The sequence below is a fragment of the Polypterus senegalus genome, chromosome 14 (genome assembly GCF_016835505.1).
Source record: "Polypterus senegalus isolate Bchr_013 chromosome 14, ASM1683550v1, whole genome shotgun sequence".
NCBI lineage: Eukaryota > Metazoa > Chordata > Cladistia > Polypteriformes > Polypteridae > Polypterus > Polypterus senegalus.
Window position 1 is genome coordinate 71,185,201 of NC_053167.1, and position 23,382 is coordinate 71,208,582.

General features: G+C 39.2%; 1 protein-coding gene and 1 long non-coding RNA gene across 3 annotated transcripts in view; one reads left to right on the forward strand and one right to left on the reverse strand.

The window, feature by feature from the left end:
* The window catches only part of LOC120514936, a 62,048-nt gene extending 60,210 nt beyond the window's left edge, over window positions 1–1,838 (reverse strand). The window contains exon 1 of the long non-coding RNA XR_005630547.1: window positions 1,754–1,838. This is a non-coding gene — a long non-coding RNA (uncharacterized LOC120514936). The remainder of the gene's footprint in view (window positions 1–1,753) is intronic.
* A 32-nt stretch (window positions 1,839–1,870) lies between these two features.
* The window catches only part of LOC120514935 (artemin), an 89,882-nt gene continuing 68,370 nt past the window's right edge, over window positions 1,871–23,382 (forward strand). Inside the window, exons 1-2 of one of the 2 annotated variants that reach the window (XM_039735591.1) lie at window positions 1,871–2,199; window positions 3,900–4,188. In XM_039735591.1, coding sequence (XP_039591525.1) covers window positions 4,098–4,188 — 91 coding nt within the window. In that variant the 5' untranslated portion in view covers window positions 1,871–2,199; window positions 3,900–4,097. The remainder of the gene's footprint in view (window positions 2,200–3,899; window positions 4,189–23,382) is intronic. The other variant, XM_039735592.1, reaches the window with a different exon arrangement.

Sequence of the window (23,382 nt, forward strand, 5' to 3'; positions counted from 1 at the left end):
GATCAACAGATAATAAAAATGTCCAGCCGAAGTCACTACTGCTGAAATAACTGCCAAAACATTATTATAATAACATCCAATTTCCAACAAAAACTGCAAATCTAGGATTCATTTTGTGTGTTGTTGACTTGGGCTCTCTGTATTATTATGATAGAAAATATAAAATGGGGTTGCAGTGTTATGAAATGGTAAGCACTGCTGTCACATGGATCCAACATCCTGGATTTGAATCCAGTGTAGAGTACGGATGTACTCTCCTTTATCTACAGGACTAATCTTCCCACATACCCAAAAATGGATTAACAAAAGTGGACTAACTGATGACAGTAAACCGAGTCCATACAAGTGTTTGTACAGTATGTGTATGGGTGGGCAGATGCTGTGATAGACTGGCACCCCATCCAGTACTGGTTCCTGCTTTTAACCAGTGCTGCTGGGAAATGCTCTGGCCACCTGTGACAATGAATTGTATTAAGCAGTTTTGAAAATATCTGACATTTGAAAAATGGGATTGGGATTGTTGCTGTTCTATTTTATTTGTATTAGCTTTCCTAATGATTATTATAGGCTTGAGTGAGAAGGATTAGACTTTGCCTTTGAGTTCAACCCAGGCCTCTGTGGCTCGTAGTACCCAAAACAAAATATTCACTCTGTTTTCAACCCACCTAATACAATTCAGGGTTGCAAGGATAGGGAGCCCATTTCCACGGCATTAAGTGGAAGAAACCATCCCTGGGTGGACCACGAGTCTAGCAGTGGGTATACAACCTCTCACGTTTGTAAGGAGCCAATTTGGAGTCACCAGTTAAACTAACACACGTAGAACTCAAAGAAAACAAAAACACAGACAGAAAGTAAAAACTCATAGGTGAAAACAGATAAGGATTACATCCCAGTCTGCTGAAGATGTCCACCTGAAGTGCTAAACACTGCACCAACCAAAATAAATTCAGCAATGGCAATGCAAATGCAAAGCCAGTGAGCCACCTTACAGGAACATGAATGAGGATGAGAGGTGCTGCATCCCTTATGGTAGCTAAGATGGCACATGGTTGGAATTAGTTTTTTTCATTCTTTTTTTTTTTAATGTCTGTCTTTCTTTAAATATTTGGATTTTTCTCTTACTGTTTGAAATAAATCAAAGCCTTTCATTATGATATAAATAATTTCTAAATACTTAAAAATGTCAAAAATATGTTACTGGTCGGTAGGATTAACCTCAAATTTGCGTTCGGCAATAACAAACAGAGTACCACACCCCGTCAAAAGCACCTGCCCTGTAGCCCAAACGCAGGGGAGCAAGTTATCTACCTGGTATTCTTATTCATGGAGAGAATTTGTGAGCAACAGGGTGCTCTGGTTTCCCACTCTGCTCCTGCGTTGTGTATGCGGGATATTTGCTTACAGGACTCACCTCGAACAACAGGATGCGATTACAAACCATTTATTTAGTGGCCGTGTGTGTGCGTGGCCTCCCAGTGCAGAAATTTTCCGCACGTTGTAGAAAACAAGGAGAGCAAATTCCGCTGGAGCGAAAAATCGGAAGCAGCCAAGCCACCCTCTGCGCCGATAGTATCTTGTAATTCGTGAGGTACACTACAAAGGGGAATTTCTACTTTACTGTGACACGGCTACCTGTATCTCGATCGGAGTTCTTCGGTTTTATAAGCGATCGCCGAAGCTGGATCATGTGACGGAGACGCTGGAATTTGACACCAGGCTGAAGGTTTCGAAAATGAGAGGAGAAACTCACATCAATGCGAAGAGCTGGAATGGACGGAAGGCAAGTCCGAGTTTCAAGGAACCAGTGCAGGAGTGCCGCTCCGAATTACCCCTTCCGGGATCTGGAACCCGGGCCGCGGGGCCGCGCGCAGTTCGCCGTCTCTTACTGATGAGAAGTGCTCTCCAGAGAGGGACAGTCGCAGCAAAGTCACTGGCTGGATGCTTTTACGCCGGAGGAAAACCCTATTTCTTGTAAAGATTATTTCGCCCTTTTCACAGAATATGTTCCAAAACACCGGATTGCCTTTGACATTTTTTCATTTTGCTCTTTTTTCCAACTTCAGCTCATTTTAATTCCAGTCAGTGCTGAGAACATCGAGCACAAAGTTGGGCTAAGAACTCCATGTCGTTGAGAATATTTCTAAACGCAAGAGTAAAATCTGCAATTTGACAGCTGTACCTTGGAGCACATACCAGGTAAGCCCGCTTTACATTCTCATTGCTGCACCTGCAGAATTGTATTAAAGGACCAGTCCAATATTCGGTACAAATGAATCCGCTTATCATTCAATGATGCTTCTCATGTCTAAAAACTTAAAAGACAGCCAACCCGTGCGTTCACATTTTTGCCCCCTAGCGTGTGTAGCTCGTAACAATAATAAGTTAAACAGGGTTGTCTTTGAACCAGGTGCACTTAATAAGTCGAGTTAACCAATGAGTCGATTGAGACAATCGAAATCAGTTTACTTGACTTGGAAATAAACCCATTTGGATATTTCCGAAAATTACGGTCATTTAGTGAATAACGATGACGATTGTGAACCATGAAAGTAAAATTAAACTTCTTGAAAGTGACCAGAAAGTATGAGGCTGAGTACTGTACAGTAAAAGAGCAACGTTCAAGGTCCTGCGCAACAACATTAACCCAACCGTCTAACCAAACTGATGTCATCGTTTCAAGGTGAAATAACTCGAATCGTTAATAGAAAAAGAGTTGCTGTATTTTGTCATCGGCACGGACTTCACGTGTATGAAGAAAAATGTGGGATTCCACCTCCGTTTCGGCACACGTCTGAAATGGGCTGGCAAGGTTGTACTGTGTTGTGCCGTGCCGTGCCAAGCTGGCTCCCTCCCAGCGCAAGAATTGTTTGTTTAGGCAGCTTTAAAAAGATCGCAGGAATTCGCACTATTTGTTTTGTTACGTGAACTCCTTTTAACAGATACGCGACTTTAGTGAGGAACAACTTAGCCACCTGTTTCCACCAGCCGTTTCGCAATTCCGACAATCAAAGTCGATATAATGAGACGGGTCGAGAAATTCGAGGATCTCGGCAGGTGAAAGTGTTGCTTCCCTAAGAGCGTAAAATAGAATAAACCGATTCGTTTTACATATCAAGAAATCTTTAAGTCATTAACATATGCTGACCCGCACATGTAACTTAGGAAGTGTCGTTGCGGCATAAAACAAATAAAGGGGATGCATATATATTTATATTTACAACACGTACATGCATATATATGTATATGTATATGTATGTATGTATGTATGTATGTATGTATGTGTGTGTGTTTTGTGTTTAATGAATGAATCCTATATAATATGCAACTCTATTTTTTATTTTTAAAAGTCTATAATTAATTTTCTTGCATTGATTTTTTTTGTTAAACCGAAAGCTACAGATTGCTTAAAGCAAATGATGTTCACAAGACTTATCCATTTGAAAATAAAACACAAACGTTCAAATAAGCACTTACGGCTATGTAAAGTCTAAGACATAAGCGCGGTTTATAAGTCGTCACTCTATTCACGCATTTGTCTCCGCGTTTTAACGGTTTGTGTTTATATTGGTATAGCTTTGTTAGATTTTGAATCATTGTGTAGTGGACGAAGGTGTGTGTGTGTGTGTGTGTGTGTGCTTTTTAAAATTCCGGGCATGACCATAACAGTAATGATAATCTATATGTAGGGTCTCTGTGATGTATCAGTTATGATTTTAATAACTTCACAACATTTGCCGGAAGTGCAGTTTTTATCAGCAGCCAAGCTGATCGTATTCATTACAAAGTTTTGTTTTCTGGACTGATTAATGTGCCTTTTTTGTGGACTGTATCATCTGTCTCGATCGTCTGAGAATTCATGAGGACAACATACAGACTAAAATGTTTTCTCATTTTAGGAAAAGAAGGAGAGCAGAGCAGGTTACAGAGGGAGGTGCCTTGTATCCATTTGTGAATAACTTGGGGGATTTTCTGCCTTTGTAAATTAAGGCAAAACCTGGACCACTTTGAACAGCACGAATACGGGAACGAGTTTGGAAGATAGGCAACATGTTGCAGTAGAAGTGGTCTGCCTGTGGATTTTATGTCGGCAGGCGATGACAACCTGTCAGATGACAACGGGAGGACAGAAAGGTACCGGCAGCTGTGAAGTGCACTCGGGCCGCAGGAGGACACAAGCAATGCACGGTAATGCCTAACTATGATCGGACATCGGGGTGGTCGGAGGTGGGAATGCTAAAATAATTCTGGACTAAAAGATAACGCACCGGATTTCTTTGTGCGACCCTAATCAGACTGCTGCCGTGAAACCAGTATTGTCCTAGCAGCCTGTGTCAGGAGGGGGCGACAGAGAGTACATGTGCCTTGTGCGTGTCTGATTAACATAACCGAACGTAACATAACTACTATGCTATTTCTAAATTGTCTTATAATTTAAAAGAGTTACTTGATGAGATGATGTGGACACGGTGGTATCGAAATGGAGGGACTCGAGCCTGCTTAATTTAATATTAGCACCTTGTAAAAAATAAGTGCAGACTCAGACATTGGCGTTCAAATGAGAGGTTCATTCCTACTCGTACGAGATGTTCTTCCTATACGTTAACATCCATTCTTGTGGAAATTGATGCAGCGATTCTGCAGAGCCGCAAGTGCCTTTGAAATGCGCGTCAGGCTGCGGCATACGGTTGAGGGAGATTTGCCACCAGGTTTTGAACAAGGCGTTTCGTGGGTGCCTTTGCGTTTCCATTTTTGAAGAAAGAATGAACACTACCTAAACGACCATCAGTTTCTCGAACAAGCACAAACCAGTTCAGATTCAAGAGCAGAATCCATCAGGACACCAATCCGCCGCAGAGCACATTCACGCACATTTGGCCATTTTCTAGCCACCGATCGTGCAGTAGGCTACCGCACGTATTTATGATCTAGGAATAACCAGAAGACTTGGAGAGAATATTAACAACTGCACGCCATGTCTGTCCAGCCAGGGTTTAAAAATAATTATTTTAGTTCACGTTTTTATAGTGTGGGAGTAAAGAGGTGAATCAGAAGAAACGGAGAGAGCGAGCAAGCTCCATGCAAACCCAGGCCAGGCTGGGAAAGTGGAGACAGGAATTAACACCACGCAGCAGACTCGTGTGTATTAAAGCAACACCTATGGTGTTAAATTAAATGCCATTTATTAGTGGCCGTATAAACACCTCTAGGTGTTACTTTAACACTAGGGGCTTTGATATAAAGTGTATTCAATTGTTAAGTGATTTAATTAGTGAAGATCATCATAAAGTTAAAGTTTTGCATCATTAAAATGTTAACATATTAGTTGAAGTCAGTTAGGCTAAGAAATTTATTATACATCAAAGATGAATAGAAAAACTTAGCACAGGAAACCTTAGAATGAGTGTATGTCAGAAAAGCAAACCTCTGCAATAAGAGTGTAAAAGCTGTTTTACTTGGAAGGTCGGAGTAAACCTCAGGGCTTATTAACACATGGAAAAGGGACTCAAAATGTGTTTGCTGGTTACTATATAGTTCAAAATCTGTACATCAGTCATCAGACCATTATGGTGTGAAAAAAGTCCAAAAGAAACACCGACGGCTAAGGCCTCAGAGAAGCAGATCTTTGCTGTTCTTTTTTTTCATGATACATTATATGCAGTATCCATTCATCCATTATCCAACGCATTATATATCCTAATACAGGGTCACGGGGGCTGCTGGAGACAATCCCAGCCAACACAGGGCGCATATCCCGGGCAGGGCGCCAGCCGACTGCAGGGCACACACACACACACCAAGGACAATTTAGGATTGCCAATGCACCTAACCTGCATGTCTTTGGACTGTGGGAAGAAACCAGATCACCTGGAGGAAACCCACGCAGACATGGGGAGAACATGCAAACTCCACGCACGGAGGAACCGGGAAGCAAACCCAGGTCTCTTTATTGTGAGGCAGCAGTGCTCGTGCCGCCCCTATATGCAGTATCTTCTAGATGAAGTAGTCGAGTATTTGTAAGTTTGAAGGTGTAATGGTAGCCCAGAGCTTTTGAATACCCGTACAGGCATTTTTTTTTAAAGCACTCTGCTTTTCTTCGTGCACCTCAAAGATGTGTATGTCAAAATCATTTTTTGACTTTAAATTAGCTGTGTGGATTGAGCGTAGATATATGTGTGAGTGCCCTGTGATAGACTGGTGACCTCTTCCATGGCTGATCCAATCTTGTGGCCATTGCCGTACAATGTGATATTGATGTTGGTTTCTTCTTGCTTTTCTTGCTTTACTAATGAATGCATCCTTTCTTTATTATATACCATAGTTGTAGAGTGTCAGTAAAAGGTGCACCTGGTGATGTTCAAATCTAAGATGCATGGGTATACACCAACTGGGCAATTCTGTCATTTTTGTGGCAGGCAGAGTTTGACAGGTCATCTGGCCCACAGCTCTGCTAGGACTGTTATTTTAAGTTAAGATGAAGCTCCAGGACTTTGGCTTCTGCAATAATATCCTCATTCTTGACCTTGGGATTTCTGGTACTAAGCCTCATTTATCCTGCCATATTGTACATTTGTAACTAACCTATTTTGAGTCTGTGTACAAGTCTATATTCATTGATGTTGTACAGTTAGTTTTCTGTTCACTTCCCAAGTAATGTGACAAAAATGATGTGCTTTATAGAAAAAAAAAAATCATTGTTGAGTAGGTATGCAGTCATTCATTTGAACCAGATGTTGCACTTTGTTTTTTACAATCTACTTTTTATTTTGATGATCTATAGGAAATGACTAATACCCATGCATGATTCAGGTCTACCCACTTCCTCAACACCAAGTCCAATTTCCTTGTAATACCAACAATCACTGATACTGCATCTCTTGTCAGTAGAATTAATTTAGTAGACTTCAAATGAACCTTCCAGTTTTCTATGTGTTATTTTATGATTGTCGCTATGCTACATTTGCAGAGTTTTGTTCTAGCTGCTGTTAATATTTGTAACAAGATCTGCCTACACCAAGTTGTATATTTCTTACCTGGTGTTAAAGCCTTCCGGTAGTGTTGCTAAAGAAATCTCTGTAAGAAAATTGAAATAATGAGGCCTGGTCTGGTTTATAAACAAGGTTGGCAGCTGTAGTCCTCTGCAGTCTTGGTGTCCCCTATTATACATTCTCACTTTAATCCCTCAATATGCTGAGTTAACATCATCACCTTACCATTTTGTTCTGTCTGTTCATCTCCTTCTGAGCCTGCCATGAACATTACAGTCACAAGGAGCTGGATGGTTTTAAGGTCACTTTTGAAGTGTTGAATCTAGCGTGACCAAATAAGAAGATAATCCTTGTGCCATCCATTCATTGAAATCATTTTTCAATCACACTCCTTCCACTGTTGGATTGCGGGAGACTTTGGTTCAAGGCAGTCATCACTACATGTACAGGATTCCAGTAAATCACAGGTCACACTCATTCACACAGCCACCATTATTCATACAGGACAATTTAAAATCATTGCTAACCATGAATCGGATACTTTAAACTTGGTAGGGGTAAAAAATGAATAAGTAAACTGGGTGAGCCAAAATGTGATGTCAGGAATTAATAAACTTGGAAGTCTGAAATTCTTCGTTTGAGTTAATTATTTTTTTAGGCACTAGGAGGAGTCTTTGCTTTATTTGTCATAGAGATAAGAGGAATACCAAAGGCAGCCCCCCTGTCTTAAATAAGCAGGCAACTAATATGTCACAAATTAACACATGAGCACCATGGCCCTGCTACAAAAAATGCTCTTAGAAACTGGCGATGCTAGCACTATATCATGTCTTCCATGATGTGATGAAAAGAATGTGAAAATAAATGAAAACAAGAAGGCAAAACAAGTACAAATATTCAAAACACTCCAAAATAAACGTAAACAGCTGCAGATCCTGGCAGCACGATATGAGATTATCTGGCAATAGACTGGAACCACATCCTTGGATAGATCCTGCCTTTTACCTGTTACTGCCAGAGTAGGTTTCAGCCTCTGGAAAAAGTAGTGGAAAGAACACAATGAGCGGATTTATATAACAGCACAGAATTTTCATACATTTGCTAAAACTTTGCAGTGGATGTTGGTGCATGGAAGAGAAAACACTGCATGTCTTCACTTTGCCTTTCACAGTTATTTAATTTATTTATGTTTAGTGTGACTTCATGGTGTCACAGTGGTCAGCACTAGGTTCAAATCTTAGCGTGGAGACTGATTTTGTAAATTCTTCACTTTTATTTGGGTGTTCTGAGCTTCCTCCCACATCTTAAAGATGTGCATGTTAGTTAAGTAGCTAATCCCTCTCAATTAAGCGTATGAGCCAGTGTGCCTTGCGATGGATGGGTGCCATGTCTGAGACCGTCACTGGCCCCCATCACCTGGAGCCAGAATATAAGCGGATAAAGAGATTTGTTTTAAAATGGTCACCCCAGCACTATATTGAACTAAGCAGACCTAGAAATTGGAAAGTTGCTGAGACAAGGATTGTTTAAGGTGGCAGCTTGCCAATTATTCTCGGAACTGAAAAAAATATATAATATTACTGTAATTTTTTTGGTTAAGAATGTTCACAGATGTAGGAAAATGCTGTAAGACATCAAATTCCCTCTGAATTCATGTTACACTTACAAATGGTAAAACTTTATCATCTCTGCAAATTGCCAAAGTTTTGTTTGAACTGGCCGAAGCTGATCTGAGGAGGAGGAGGAATCTACTTAGATGTACGAGGGCAAGCTGTTTTGGTGTAGTGGGTAAGGCCTTGGTCTTCAGACCATAAGGTTGTTGATTCAGATCCCCCTACTGAAACTGTGTGACCATGAACAAGTCACTTGACCTGCCTGTGCTCCAATTGGAAAACCAAAAAGAAATGTCACCCTTTGTGTGATAAATGATGTAAGTCACCTTGGATAAAGGTGTCAGCCAAATGAGTAAATGTGATGCAATGATAGACTGTGCCTCGTGATCTTATCCACTTTACCTGAAGACACAGTTCTTGTTGTTTGGTCTTCTGTATATAAACCTACTTTGGAGCAGGTTACCTGTAGTTTCCAAACAGAAGTGAACCATTAAATATACCACATTCATCAAAGTGTACAGCTCAAGCTTAAACAATAGTGCTTTGCTTATAATGCATGCCATAAATCTATCCATGACATTGCCCGGGATAAATGGACTTCAAAAGAATTTGTACAATGCCAACCTAGAAGTAAGGTCAATTTGCCATGTGCCTGGGAGTACTTGACTGATACAAACATGATTGCCAGATGGCCACAAGGAACTAGTAGCTCCAATTTAAGAAGACTTCCATTTGAACGTAAAATCATAGCATGCACTTAATTATACAGACAACTGCTATCCACAAAGTACAGTGCCCTGATGGAACAACTTTCTGCCCTACATCCATCCATCCATCCATTATCCAACCCGCTATATCCTAACTACAGGGTCATGGGGGTCTGCTGGAGCCAATCCCAGCCAACACAGGGCACAAGGACAGGAAACAAACCCAGGCAGGGTGCCAGCCCACCTTAGGGCACGCACACACACACAGCAAGCACACACTAGGGACAATTTAGAATCGCCAATGCACCTAACCTGCCATGTCTTTGTACTGTGGTAGGAAACTCTGCCCTACATGTTGAAAGCAAAGAACGGTGAAAGATGGACACATGGTGAGAAGAGGTAATAATAGTTCTAGAGGACTTGTTGCAGCTCAGCTTTCCACTTTATAGTCATGGAATGGCTCCTTAACTTCATTATTCGCACCCACACTCTTCAATTGAATAAATGGCCTTGTGTCTGACAGAAGTGAATTCTGAGCAGCCTGTGTGTTGGTTTTACAGCTTTAGATGTGAAGTTCAATAAGGACATTTTATGGTGTTTTTCTCCACAGGACTTTTTGCTGCCTGTGATTCTGTCTGGTTGATGATAAGATATGAGGCTCCACAGATTATACTGGTGGAAACGTTGGACTAGGCCTTAATGCATTTACTTGTGCTGGCAAATGACCTTAGCAGTTTGACTGTTTTAATATGATTTTGAACAGTACCAGATAATACCTAGTAATAATCTGGGCATCCCCATAGCAGCTGGGTAGGCAGAGTTATCAAACCAAGTGAGAGTAAGTATCCTGTTCAGACGGACTATCTTAGAGAGCTTGAACCAGGCAACTAACAAAGATAGGAAATGATGAGCTTGCGTTGGTGTAATATGGCAAGTAAAAACATGAAACTGAAGAGCTGTCTCATTTAAAAGAATCACAACTGAACAAGTCATGGCTGCTGTCTCCATATTGAACAACTTGACTGATGTAAGCAGTTTCTTTCATCTGTTTAAATTCTGCCACCATATAGCTGTCAGGACAAAAGGAAGGAACACTTTGGGATGGGATACCCAGTACACACATCCATACACCCATATGTTCTGAGTCAGGGATCGATTTAGTGGGTCCTGTCCAGCAAGCAGGATGACTTTAGAGTCTCTGTGGTAGCAATGTTCCTATGGATGGGAAAAAGCTCTTGAGATGCATGGATGGTGAGGGCTGTGTAATTATTGTATGAACTGAAGGTTATTGTAAGCACTGGTTTTGGGAGAGTAAGTGTGTGGAACATAGATATGCTAGTCCTGCTAATAGCAGGTTGAAAAAGCATTTTAAAGATATGAGAAGGAGTGCAAAGACCTAAGATCTGTAATTAGAGGTCTGTAAATATGACCTTCTGGGCGTCTTCATCACCTCACCGAAGCATAGCATAAACTCAGTGCAGATATGAGTAGAGAATGTTTGATTCAACATCACCCCTTCTATAATTCAAAAGTGGCAGTAAACAAAACCTGGGCAGGGCGCCAGCAAACCATAGATAATAAACATTATTTATCAGTTGTAGTTTTTGATACTTCTTCTGTTGTTTCTAGTTAAGTTTTGTTATTTATATTCTGTATTTGTTCATCATTTTCATTCATTGTTGCAGACATGAGCAATGTTTCTACCATGCAAGGGCAGCATCACAAGGCTTTGTCTGAGGTGGAATGAAATAGTTTGGTGGGCCGAGAAAAAATTCCTAAGAACAGCAGAAACACAATAAGTTAAACTAATTTCGCCTTGAATTGTGTGTGAAAAATACATGTTTAATTGTGCCTATGGTAGCCTAATAATATTGTACCCAAACCTCGTCTAAATTTTGTTTAAAAAGGAGAATACAACTTTGTAAAGAAAATTGCTCAGTTTTATTTTGGGCCAGTGAATTATAAAGACTAATATAGTTGCTTGATGCCTGCGAAGTGTACTTAATAATGCCTGACACTTTCTATTATCAAATTCAGTATCACATATCTATATATTATGGACTGAACTTAAAAGCTATTTTTTAATTATAACATTTACCAGGGGGTTCGTCTCCTGCTCACTTCGCTCTGCAACCCTCCCGGCCTGTGCTACGTGGCAGCCACTTCATGTCTCTTTCGCTCGTATTGTGAAGTGGGGGGCTGAACGCACCCTAAGAGAGACATGGTCGCTCCTCTGAAATCCCCTCTTAAACGGTGATACAGTGGGAAACAAATACAGTTTTTTTTTTACCTCCCCTTTACTTGATCAGCTGCTGGCTTGCTGCTGCTGCAGTGCTGCATCTTGCACAGCGTTTTGAACATTTAAAAGCCTGTACAGCAGTTGTCTTTGTCATCTACTCTTTGTTTTTTATTTTCAGTCCCGGCGTGATTAAATCTCTTGGCACAAAGACTTGTCTTGTGGGACGTGAGTTCTTAATATTTTTTAGTTTATAATTTAAAAACAGAATAAGAATCTGAAAATGTAACATCACATTAAAGTTCGATAAAGTCTGAAAAGAATGATACAAAACATATATATATATATATATATATATAGGTTTTAAAATAAGCCCGATTTAAAGCGTGACAAGAAAAGTGACATAAAAACGTCACATAAAATCGTTGCACTTTTAGGCTTAGGACTTTATATATAGAGAGTAGATATATTTATTGATACATATTATAGTTATCTGGTGCTGGGAAATATTAAAGAGAATATTCCTGGTAGCTATGATCAACTGCAGTTTGCCTATCACCAAAACTGGTCCACAGATGATGTCATATGAGGACTTGTGTCCTTTGCAATTCATACCATTCTGGAACATCCAGATAATAAAAACGTATATGCTGTTTATGGTTCTGTTTATAGATTGTATATAGTGTGGAGTCTTCTTCTGTACTCCTTGTTCACCTCAGACTACAGTGTGTGACCAGACACATCTCCAGCTCCATCATTAAATTTGCTGATGATACCATCATAGTCCTGATCACTACTGATGATGAGACATTTTACATAGAAGAGGGCTATATGTTGACTCAGGGTTGCCAGAACAATAATCTGACCCTTAATGTTGGCAACATTCAAGGAGCTGCTCATGGACTTCAGAAAGCAGAAGGTACAAGTGCACTGACTTTTTTTCATACATCCATGTACAATGAAGGATATGCTGTTGAAAAAATGAACAACCTTAAATATCTTGACGTGACTATCACTAATGAACTGAAGTGGGCACAACAGAACACAGTTTGGCTCTTGTCAAAAAGTTCTCACCAGTGCCTGTACTTCCTCTGACATATGAGGACAGCTCAGATTTCTCCATCTCTTTTCAAGAACTTTACAACATATCCAGTACTCCCTTCCTCAGAAGAGCAAAAAGTACAATTAAAGACCCCAGTCATCCTTCACAGCTTTTCTGTTGCATCCTTCTGCTAAACAGTACAGGACCATTTGCACTTGCACCAGTAGGTTCAAATTTAGCTTCTAATCACATGTTGTAAGGTTACTGAGCAGTAAATCATAAGAACAAATACGCCAATTTAACAAACAGCATGAATAAACATATAACACTTGCAAATACTTATTGTATTTGTATTGTATTAATACATATTGTATATTTAATATTTAATTGGTGCCATCGACACTAAAAGAAAGGTATTTAGTTTTTTGTGGAAGCACTTACATGCATTAATTCCACATGTATCTGTCTGTTTAGTATTTAAATAAAGATATCTACTGAAAAAAAATCAGTAGACTTATTTCCTGTCACATGTCGACATTTCTTATTTTTTTGAGCTGCCAGATGTGTTCTGGTAGTATGAGCCCCATCTTACCGATCACAGTTCTAAAAATGTATCTGAAACGGAAAAGAAACTCGAACTTCTACATTGCTTGGAGCGGGCATATCCTCAACCGCTTCTGAAGGAATCACGAAACAGGAAAAAATGACCACTACGTAATGGTGGGGGCAGAAGAGCAGCTTACCATGTAGTCAGTTTTTCTGTGGAGAAACGTTTTGAATGAGTTTTGCGTCTTGCAGTTGCGATATTGCTTACAAAACTAATTTTAATGTCAATTTCACATAAAAGTATGTGACTCAATACTTGCCTGCTTCGTTCATTACTGTTTATTAATATTCGATTTTTGCCAGCTTTTTGGAGGAGACATGCAAGTAAGAATTTCATTCTGCTGAATGCATTCACATAACAACAAACAACTTTCCTTGTCTTGATTTAACCGATTGACACCTAAGACATTGATATTTCTAGAATCTAATCCAGATGAATACATGTTAAGAGCAACAAAAATATTTAAATAAAATTCAGTGTTGATGTTAAACCATAATTGTTTTTGAATTTTCTACCAATGATTAACATTCCATCTTGTATAAAGTGTTAATTTCTTTAGCATAACCAAGTTCTAGGGAGGGTAGCTGAGTATAGGATGCACTTTAAATACAAAATAGAGTATATGATATTACCTATGACTGAGCACTGATAACAGTAATATACATCGCATAACAAGGGGACGCTTTTTGGCAAATTGCTACGTTTCTTGATAATGTCAACAACTGTGACACTCTGCACACAAAATAACAACAAAATAAACAGTTACCAAGCCCAGAAAATGACCACTTGACCATAATATCATTAGAGTGTTATAATTAATTAATGCCACTACTTGACCATTACTAATCCTGAAGGCTATTTAACAATTTTATAGTAAAATGGTTAAGATTACTGTTTTGCATGTAGTTGACCTGGGTTATAAGTATTGTTTCTGTTCTTGTTGATAATTTGACAAAGTGGGCACGGAAAGTGACTTTTAACATACGGATCACATATTCATAAGACAAGTTTCCAAGGTTAACATACTAGAGTTGATCAAGGGCTGACTATATCCAGTTTTGCAGGAACTTTCCCTGTAGGAAAAAAGGTTTGAGGTAATGATTGTGCTTTTGTTAGCTGTCAGTGGTCTATAAAACTCTCTATTACGTATACTTCCCAGAGGAAAGGTAACCTCTGTTGGGAAATAAAATCATTCTCACCTAAAGAATATTCTCCAGTTACAAGGATGTGACTCAACAATGTTTCAAGTTTGGATGATCAGGGACTTTCTCTCCCTTTTATCTTTTTAATGTGATTAATCATAACAGAAGAGACTAATCGCCTCATACCTGTGGGTTATAAGGAAATGTGAAACTTTTTTTTTTCATCTTGCTAAAGCCCTGTAGAGGGTGCTGACAAGCCTGTGGTAATCCTGTGAGCCTAGATGCACAGCTGTGTCTCCCGTATGGCTAGGCTGCCACATCAGTCCATAGTAATGGAATAGGAAAGTCCTTAAAGGGGATCCAAATCATCCCCTGAATATGATATTAGTGGTAGTGAAGGGCTGTGTCTGTATTCATCTGTGAAAGGTAAAACCGAGAGGTTATTTCCATGCTGAAAAAATAGAAAAGAAGGCTAGAAGCACAACATTTCAGCTGTATAGCATTCATTAAGTGTTGAATATTAATGTGCAGCACCTAATGAAGTTGCCTTTGTGGCAGGTAGGAACTGAGAACAATCAGAAACATCACTAAAGCTGCAGCTACAATTTTAACAGTATCGATCTCTCTTCTCCAGCCTTGTGACTGAACTGTTCAGGCAGAACTCTCAGGATAAGAAGGAAACTGAGTGTGAAGTATTGGTAGGTAGCACACAGGCTGTTCTCTGTTGTGGTCTACTGGAGGACTAGCACCTACTTACGAGATGCCAAATCTCTGAACGAACTGATCAGAAAGGCTGGCTGTGTTGCAGGCATGTTCGAAGACAAAATGGCAGTGGCAAAAAGAGGAAAATGGCAAATGTATGTTACAGTAATCTACATGAGAACAGGCCATTCAGACCAGCAAAGCTTGCCAGTCCTATCCACTTAATTCTTCCAAAATAACATCAGGTCTAGTTTTGAAGGTTGCTAAAGTTCTGTTGCCAAACACACTACTTGGTAACATATTCCATGTGTCTGTGGTTCCCTATGTGAAAAAATCGTCCTAATGTTTGTGCAAAATTTACCCTTAAAAAGTTTCCAACTGTGTCCCTGTGTTCTTGATGAGATAATTTTAAAGTAATAGTCTTGATCCACTCTACTAATTCCCCTCATAATTTTAAACATTTCACTCATGTCATCACTTAATCTCCTTTTCTTACACTGCAATGGTTCAACTCTTTCAATCTTTCATCATAACTCATCCCCTATAACCCTGGAATGAGCCTAGTCGCTTTTCTCTGGACCTTTTCTATCATTACTATGTCTTTTGTGTTAGCCTGGAGACCAAAACCGCACACAGTACTCCAGATGAAGCCTCACCAGTGCGTTATAAAGCTTCAGCATGACCTCCTTGGACTTATACTTTGTGCATCGTGTTGTATAGTCTAACATTCTGTTAGCCTTCTTAATGGCTACTGAACACTGTCTTGTAATAGTCCGTCTGTCTGAAAACTGTCTGCAATAGTGTGGCCTATCTTACTCAAAGAAGTGTTGTGCTGGAATACTATCAGTCATCACCTGATTCCACCATAGTGTGATAAGAGATGCTACTGCAGTTTTTTTCCCCATAACCATTATACTACATAAATGTATTTGTATGTCTTGATGATTGTCACTGAGAGCTGGAAGTACAGAGGGGGCTCAGTGGTGCCAGGCACACTTTTGCAGATTTAAAGATGCATGTTCTCACACATGGTTTTGACAGCTGAGCTCCCATAAATTACAGCATGTCATATTGTTCTCTGTAGTCTTTATTTATTTGCACACATACAGTCTCCCTGTTTTATGTATTTAATTCACAATTTATCCATTCTAATTTTTTCTGTTACTGTGAGAACAAATACGCATAAAAATACCAATATACTGGTTATATAAGGGAAATAAAAGTTGAACTTAAATTTGAATATGTCTTCTGGCAATAGTATTACCTTCATTCCCCAACTGTTGACATTTTAATAATTTTCATTTGTCCGAGCTGCTCTTTGTTTTACACAATCTACATTATCATCCAATCAACCAGCCGTCTGCCTGCAGCTAAGTCACAAGTCCTCAAAGCAGAGCTCCCCTTTCTACAGCTCTTTCTTTTTACTTTGATTGAAAGGCCTTTTTAAAATTTGTTATTTTACAGATTTTAAGCAATGAATGTTTTTTTTTTGGCACAGAAATAGAAAATCCTTAATAGACGACCACATCCTGTTTTATGCTGCCATCTGGCAACCTCGCTTGTAAAAGTCTAGCGCTGCCAGGCATTCGACTTGTGTATGTATGTGAAATGAGTGCTGGATGAGAAGCCCGTCCATCACAGGGCATACTTGAACACAACCCCACAGTCTAGCTATGCCATTTAAATGGAAATGCATGTCTTTAGGGTCTGTGAGCAAGCTAGAGTACTGAGAGAATACCTGTGTAGTCTTGGGGGGACATAGGAACTGTACACAGAGAGTGACCAGGCTGGGAGCTGAATCTGAGTTTTTAGACCTATGAAGTAACTTTGGCAACTGTTTCATTATAATGCTTTGTTGTTACTTATTTAATTGTTTAATTGTAGTAGTTTTGTTGCCATCTGGATTAAATTTAAGAGTGTCCAAAAGTGTTACCTATACAGTCCAAATTAAGACACTTTGTCAATTAAGGCGATATATTTCTATTAATTTCCAGATGCCCTAATTTGATTTAAAGAACACAGAGAGCCATAAACTGAAACCAAATATCAAATATGTGGTCCATTACAAGACACACGTTTACTTGCATAGAGCCATTTTTGACTCATCAGTCAATCTGCAATAGTGTTCTCCCTTTGTCTGACTTAACTATTTATGTATATTGCGGTTTATAGATTTAAAGAGCCATTATTGTCATGTGTGAACAGTACAGTGAAATTCTTACTTGCTTGTGCTAACTAACATGCACCACTAGCTGATACTGTGATTAGTGAATATAACTACTGTACCTTGGAACTTCTGTCTTGCATGGATAGGACATACAGGCAAGAGTTACATTCTCGACTTTGTAACTTTGAGGCACATACACAAACATGGGGTTCTGCTCCTTGACCGAAGCCACCATATGTTCAATTCAACAGGACATGAACACTGGGCAGTTCTAGTATGTCCTCCATACTTAATTTAAAGTGTCAGGGTACTTTATGTAAGAATACATGTTAGATGCAGAATGAGCTTGATGGCATAATATCTTACTTCCAAAACACAGAACATGAGGAATGAGAGCAAACAATTAAAAATCAATTCAGTGTCACCTCCTTATGAGCACATCAGCATCTGATCTGTCAGCTGACAGCTACTGTGCGCCGCCTGCAGGAAGATAGTATTACTCCATAGGTGGTGGCCAAGTTGTCCATTGTTGGCAGGGGTGCAGTTTGACAGACTAGAGAAAAGTGCTCTGGCTAAGAGCGTCTCACTTATTGTGCAAGTAAGACTACAGATGTCTTTTCAGAATTACGATGTTGATAAAAATAACTCATCTTTTTTACGATTAATCAATCTTTATGAAACATGAGAACAGTGTCCTCAGTCTTTAACGAATCATGCCAAGAAAAGGCTTTCATGTTATCAGATTTAGGAAAAATTTTAAATTGAGTACACAACAAGGCAAAGTCAGTTTAACATTTTAAAGGATAGGCCCCTGTGTGAGATTTTTGATTAACTTTTTGAATTAAAAGAGGCATAAAAATTAAAACCAGGTTAATTCTGAGGGATACACTTAGCTTAGTATGTCAAGCAAAAAAACAGGGAACAAATTAAAATAACTAACATCAATGTTATGGCTGATTGAAAAGTATGAATCTTGATGCACTGATTTCTAAGGACAGCTGCAAACGAAGTGTCCGGGGGCGTCCTTTAGAATTTTGACTTCTCAGACATTCCATTAGGGCCAGTATAATTGAGGAGGGGGTGGCGGATTCTCACAGGCGCTTTGGAAAGAATGAAAAAGACAATCATTTCTGATGCTGCAGACCTATTCCAGTGAAACAGCTCTGTTCCAAATGGGTCTTTGTACTGAGCAAAATTGTCATAAAGTGTTGAAAATATGTGCAAATTGAGTGAATAGAATCACAAGAGCTTTTGAGAAGAAAGGGGCTTAATTGTAAGAAAGTTTTTGCTTTCTTTCCATTTTCGTATGCAAATCAAATTGGTGTTCCATGCATGCACATGTCTAAAGTACAACTTATTCTAGGTAAGGATCAAAACATGAAATGTATGTTAGGGTTTACATTGATTACTGTTGCCACCAAGCAGTTTCAGTCAGTTAAAATGTTCATTTTCAATAAATAAATTACATCTTTAGCTTTTTGATATATTCTAGCATGGGCACAGTACAATATAGGTTACTGTGGCAAAGGCAGACAGCACACAAGAGCGAGTCTTCAGTTCCCTGGAAAATCCCATAATGGGTGCATAAGTAGTATGTGGCAGTATAGTAGCTGGTAAAGTGGCATGTAGACTGAGGAGGAGCGTCATCTATAATGTGCATTTTGTATTAGATAGCCTCCCTCATTCCACTTGGGTATCATGCTTGTGTATCAATAATTAAGACAGTTTTATGCAGTAAATGTATGGGCCATTCTTCCAAGTTTACTCTCATTGGTCTCCATATCTCTATATTACAGGCTATACTCAGTCTGCTATATAATTAAACACTACTATCTGTATGTGACCAGTCCCTCTGAGCAGCCTCATTGGTCAGTTTGGCTTTAATGATGCAACTGAAAGATGAAGTGCCAGGCAGCAGTGGTTGAGGAGGAGTAAAGGCATAGGAGGCACACTAAGTATCATCTTCAAATTCAGAAAATGTTTGCAAAAATACAAATGATGTTTTCACAGCGGATAAGGGGAACAGTAGTCAAAAAACAACAAGAAGGAGAGCAAGGCCTCTCAAAATGATAGAGTCTGAGGAGCAGGCTTTTCAGGAATGTGTTCAAGGAAGGTTCAGACTAAGGAAAGGCGTAGTTGGAACACTGAGGGTACACATAGTAAAAGAGCTGTCAAAGGACAAATATTGTAACATTTATTTGGTAACTGGACAGTGCTTTAGAGGATTCAAAGTGGACAACACAATGCCGCTTTATGGAGTCCTGGGTTAAAATTCTGGTCCAGTTCTTACCTGTGTGTATTTTTCACGTTGTCCCCATATACCGTGTGGGATTGTCTTTGGATACTCCAGATAGGCTCCAGGCTTCCTTAATCATGAAATGCATCAGCAGGTTAGAAAATGAGTGGATGGACCAATGAATCTAACCACCAGCCTCATTTCTAACTGTAGAGCTACTTTTATATTTACTATTGTGGTGTATGGCCGGCTTGTCATCCCGGCCAATACCCCCAGGCCGCCAGATGCAGCCCTCCCTGCAGTATGGAGGTGCCCCGAAGACCAGCAGGGAATCATGGACTATGTAGTTTTTATACACGGCCCTGCTGGATACCACAGGGGCCACAAGAGGGAGCTGCAGGGAGGACCGAAGAATCACATGTGCCCTGTAACCCGGAAGTGCGTCATAGGAAGAGTAACAACAGAAGTGACGTACTTCCGGGGTGAAGAAAAGGACTTGTATCTGACCCGGAAGTGATAAAGAATCACATGGACTAGGGATTGGGAACACTTCCGGGTCAGGGTGTATAAAAGGACTGTGGGAGCTGCCAGACGGCTAGCTGAGCTGGGTGGAAGGGTGGCAACACGTCTGGGAGTAGTGGAGGATTGTTTATTATTGTGTATTTGTGTGATTTATGAGTATAGTGGAAGACAGGGTGCTTTGTACACTGTGGAAGATAAATAAAGTCAACATTTGGACTTTTTCCTGGTGTCTGGAGTCTTGGACAGGGGTTCAAGGGAGCGATAGCGCCCCCTATCTGTCACACTATATACAGTAAATATACATACAGTATATAGATATACTGTGTACATATCATATACAAAAAGAAAAAAAGTTAAATGTTATCTCCATAATAAAAGAATAAAACAAAAGTTGACAATAATTTTTATCTATTTGTTTGTTTTTTCATTTATTTTTGCAGAGGCACACTGATGCAAGCATTATTATGCTTCCCCTTATTTTTGTGAATTCATGGATTCATCAGTAAATCTTCCGAAGTCCAAACCAGTGGATTCCTAGGTCTGTAAGGCAGCAATACCAACTGTGATACAACCGTGTTTTCCCCTTTTTTTCTAGTTGTTGATTGGAGGGCCAGTCCATTGCATGACAATATTGTGCACACACCCACAATCACCTGTACTAGGCCTTTTTGGAGTTGGGAGATCACCTAAGATGCATGACATCTGTATGGCACATTCAATCACTTAACCACACTTATCAAAACTGAGTCATTTTAGAATCGCTAGTGAAACTAGCACTCATGGTAGTGAGAAGATCCTAGTGTAGCCACAAAAGATCAATGTACAATCTGAGACAAACAGTGACTGGGCAAATAATCAAACCTAAATCATGAAGCTTTGAGGCAGCTCTATCGGTCATTGTGCCAATATAATACCTTGTATATATTCAATACAGTTATAAAAATAGTAATAAGTGCTACACAAAAATGATACAGTTAAACACAAAATATCAAACAATGTATAATGTTAGTGCAAATACACAAGTAATGCATAAGTTTTAGAGTTGGAGGAAATATTGATACAGTAGTAAAGTAATATGTCTCTTTTTGGTCTATCGTTAACACACTGACGACAAATGGCATGTTTTCATGCCAGGTATAGGTAACGGAACCTCTGCATTGGTGCTAACATTTGCAGTACATAGGAAAGCAAATACAAAGCATTCTAACAAAAGTACACAGAAACATGAAAATATTTGGCTGTCCAAGATTAGTAAAACTCATTTTAGCTCTGTTAGATCAAATTATAAAAAAGGAAAAAAAAAGAATAATAATTGCCATGAAGTCATATTTCAATTACACCCATTTGCTTCTTGCACTCACTGCTCTAAACTGATGACATTTCTGGATATGCATCTCAACTGATCATTAGGAGACCACAAGTGGCAGAGTTACTAGGGTATGAGAGACAGGGGCTTAGAGGAACTTTTCTAGGTTATCGTGGCTCAGGAGTGTAATTGTAAGTGAAAGTCCTCTCAGCTGTAAAAAAGACGCTGTTCTTAAAAGACCAAGAGATGAAAAACAGAAAGGAACAGGCAAAAATCAGAGTGTGAGAACTGGTGAAAGTAAGTATACCAGGAAAAATAAAAAAATCCTATCATTGAAACTCAAAATGCTAAACCATAAATCAAAGTCAAAATAATTAGGCAAGAGTTCAAGAACTGAGCAGACTTTCCTTAAATAAATTGTGAGCAGAGTGTTTGTTTTTTTAAGAGATTTGTCCATAAACTTGGACGTCAGTTGTACTGCACCGACTGCGCACTATGCCAAATGACCAGCAACAACCCTAACCAAATAAAGAACAGGACCTTGTGCACTAAATCGAACCCAAAAAGGCGGCAACAGCACACAAATCAAACTACAATGGCACCATGATTATGTTAATAGTTTAAGAAATGCATTTAATAACTTTGAATGTGAGCAAGAAAGCTAAACAAAAACAATAAAAGATCATTTGTTTGCATTCAAAAAACCTCAGTCATGGCATGGAGGATTATTGGAGACAGTTAGTTTTTGGTGTGCCCTTCTGTTAAAGACACACAAAAGTGTCAGAGAAATATTGTGAACACAAGTAAACCAGGGGATGATTAAGCTGCAAGGAGACGTGGTCAGGGCAAATGGAGGGTTTACATGCCGGAAGAGCAAAACACAATCGAGTAACCAGAACCAAAAATGGCAAGATGAAATTGAAAGTCAAAGACAGAAAGGTCATTAGCATTACTGCAAGGGTCAACCAGGAAAAAACAAAAAACTAACCACCACTAAGAATTTCAAAGGGTCTTGTATTTACTGAGGGATAAACCAGTGTGCGATTTCTGCCATATTCATGCCGTCACATCTATTGATGTCATCAATGGGACAGCTGCAGTCACGTGAAGGTCATTTCAAACCCAAACGTAAAACTAAAGACAGAAATGAAATCTCCATGCATTTAAAGTCAAAATAGACCACAATATACATATAACAGGCTTAATATTTTACCTTCAAACGAGTCACTATAAGTCCTGAGATATACTCAAACAATTGTCAGCAATTAATATTGGTATACAAAATGATTTGCCTGAATGCTGCCACAGATGGGAACCACAAACCACTGCTGTAAAGCAATGCGCAATAAATGTTTGAGTTGTACATTGCCAACCTTGTCAAATTAAAATGAAAAGCACACTTCAAACTAGGACTGTCTCTCCCATTTCAGCTAACTTGTGCTTGAAGACTGATTTAAATGAACTGTCCATGTGCTTAAAGTGATGTTAGCAAAGAGAAAGTGCAGAAGCACAAATGCTCAACAGAAATCATGTCACAGTGTTTGGAAGCTCATGTGGACGTTTCATTTTCTTCCTTCATAACTTACCAAAATGCATCTTTCTAATATGATAATATGGTTAATGCCCAATGTTTTTAAAATAAAAGAGGTAAACAGATGAAGACCAATGTGTGTGTTGCGTACTATAACTGAGTATTCTTAGGGTTATTGTGCAGATTGCTGACATATTTTTTGTATGATTTAAAAAACAAATAGGAAATAATAAGTTGTTTCATATTGTGGAACTGAAGCCCAATACCTAATATTAAAAAAATAACCATTTTGAACATAAAAACGCAGTATTCTGATCCAATTATTGAGTTAATGTTATACTGTGGGATCTGTAGCCCTTCCCATCCGTAATATTTAAGCATGTAGGGATTTATACATTTTTGATGCCTCTGCACTATTTCAGTATCTTAAAATCTGTATTGGAGATAATGTGATGTAATGTAAAAGATAAGGAACAGTATGTTATTCAATCCAATCATCCCCTGTTTTGTACAGCACCATTATATAGTGAACATCACACCCTAGGAGCTTTACAGGCACAGAGCGGCAGTAGGACTGTTTAC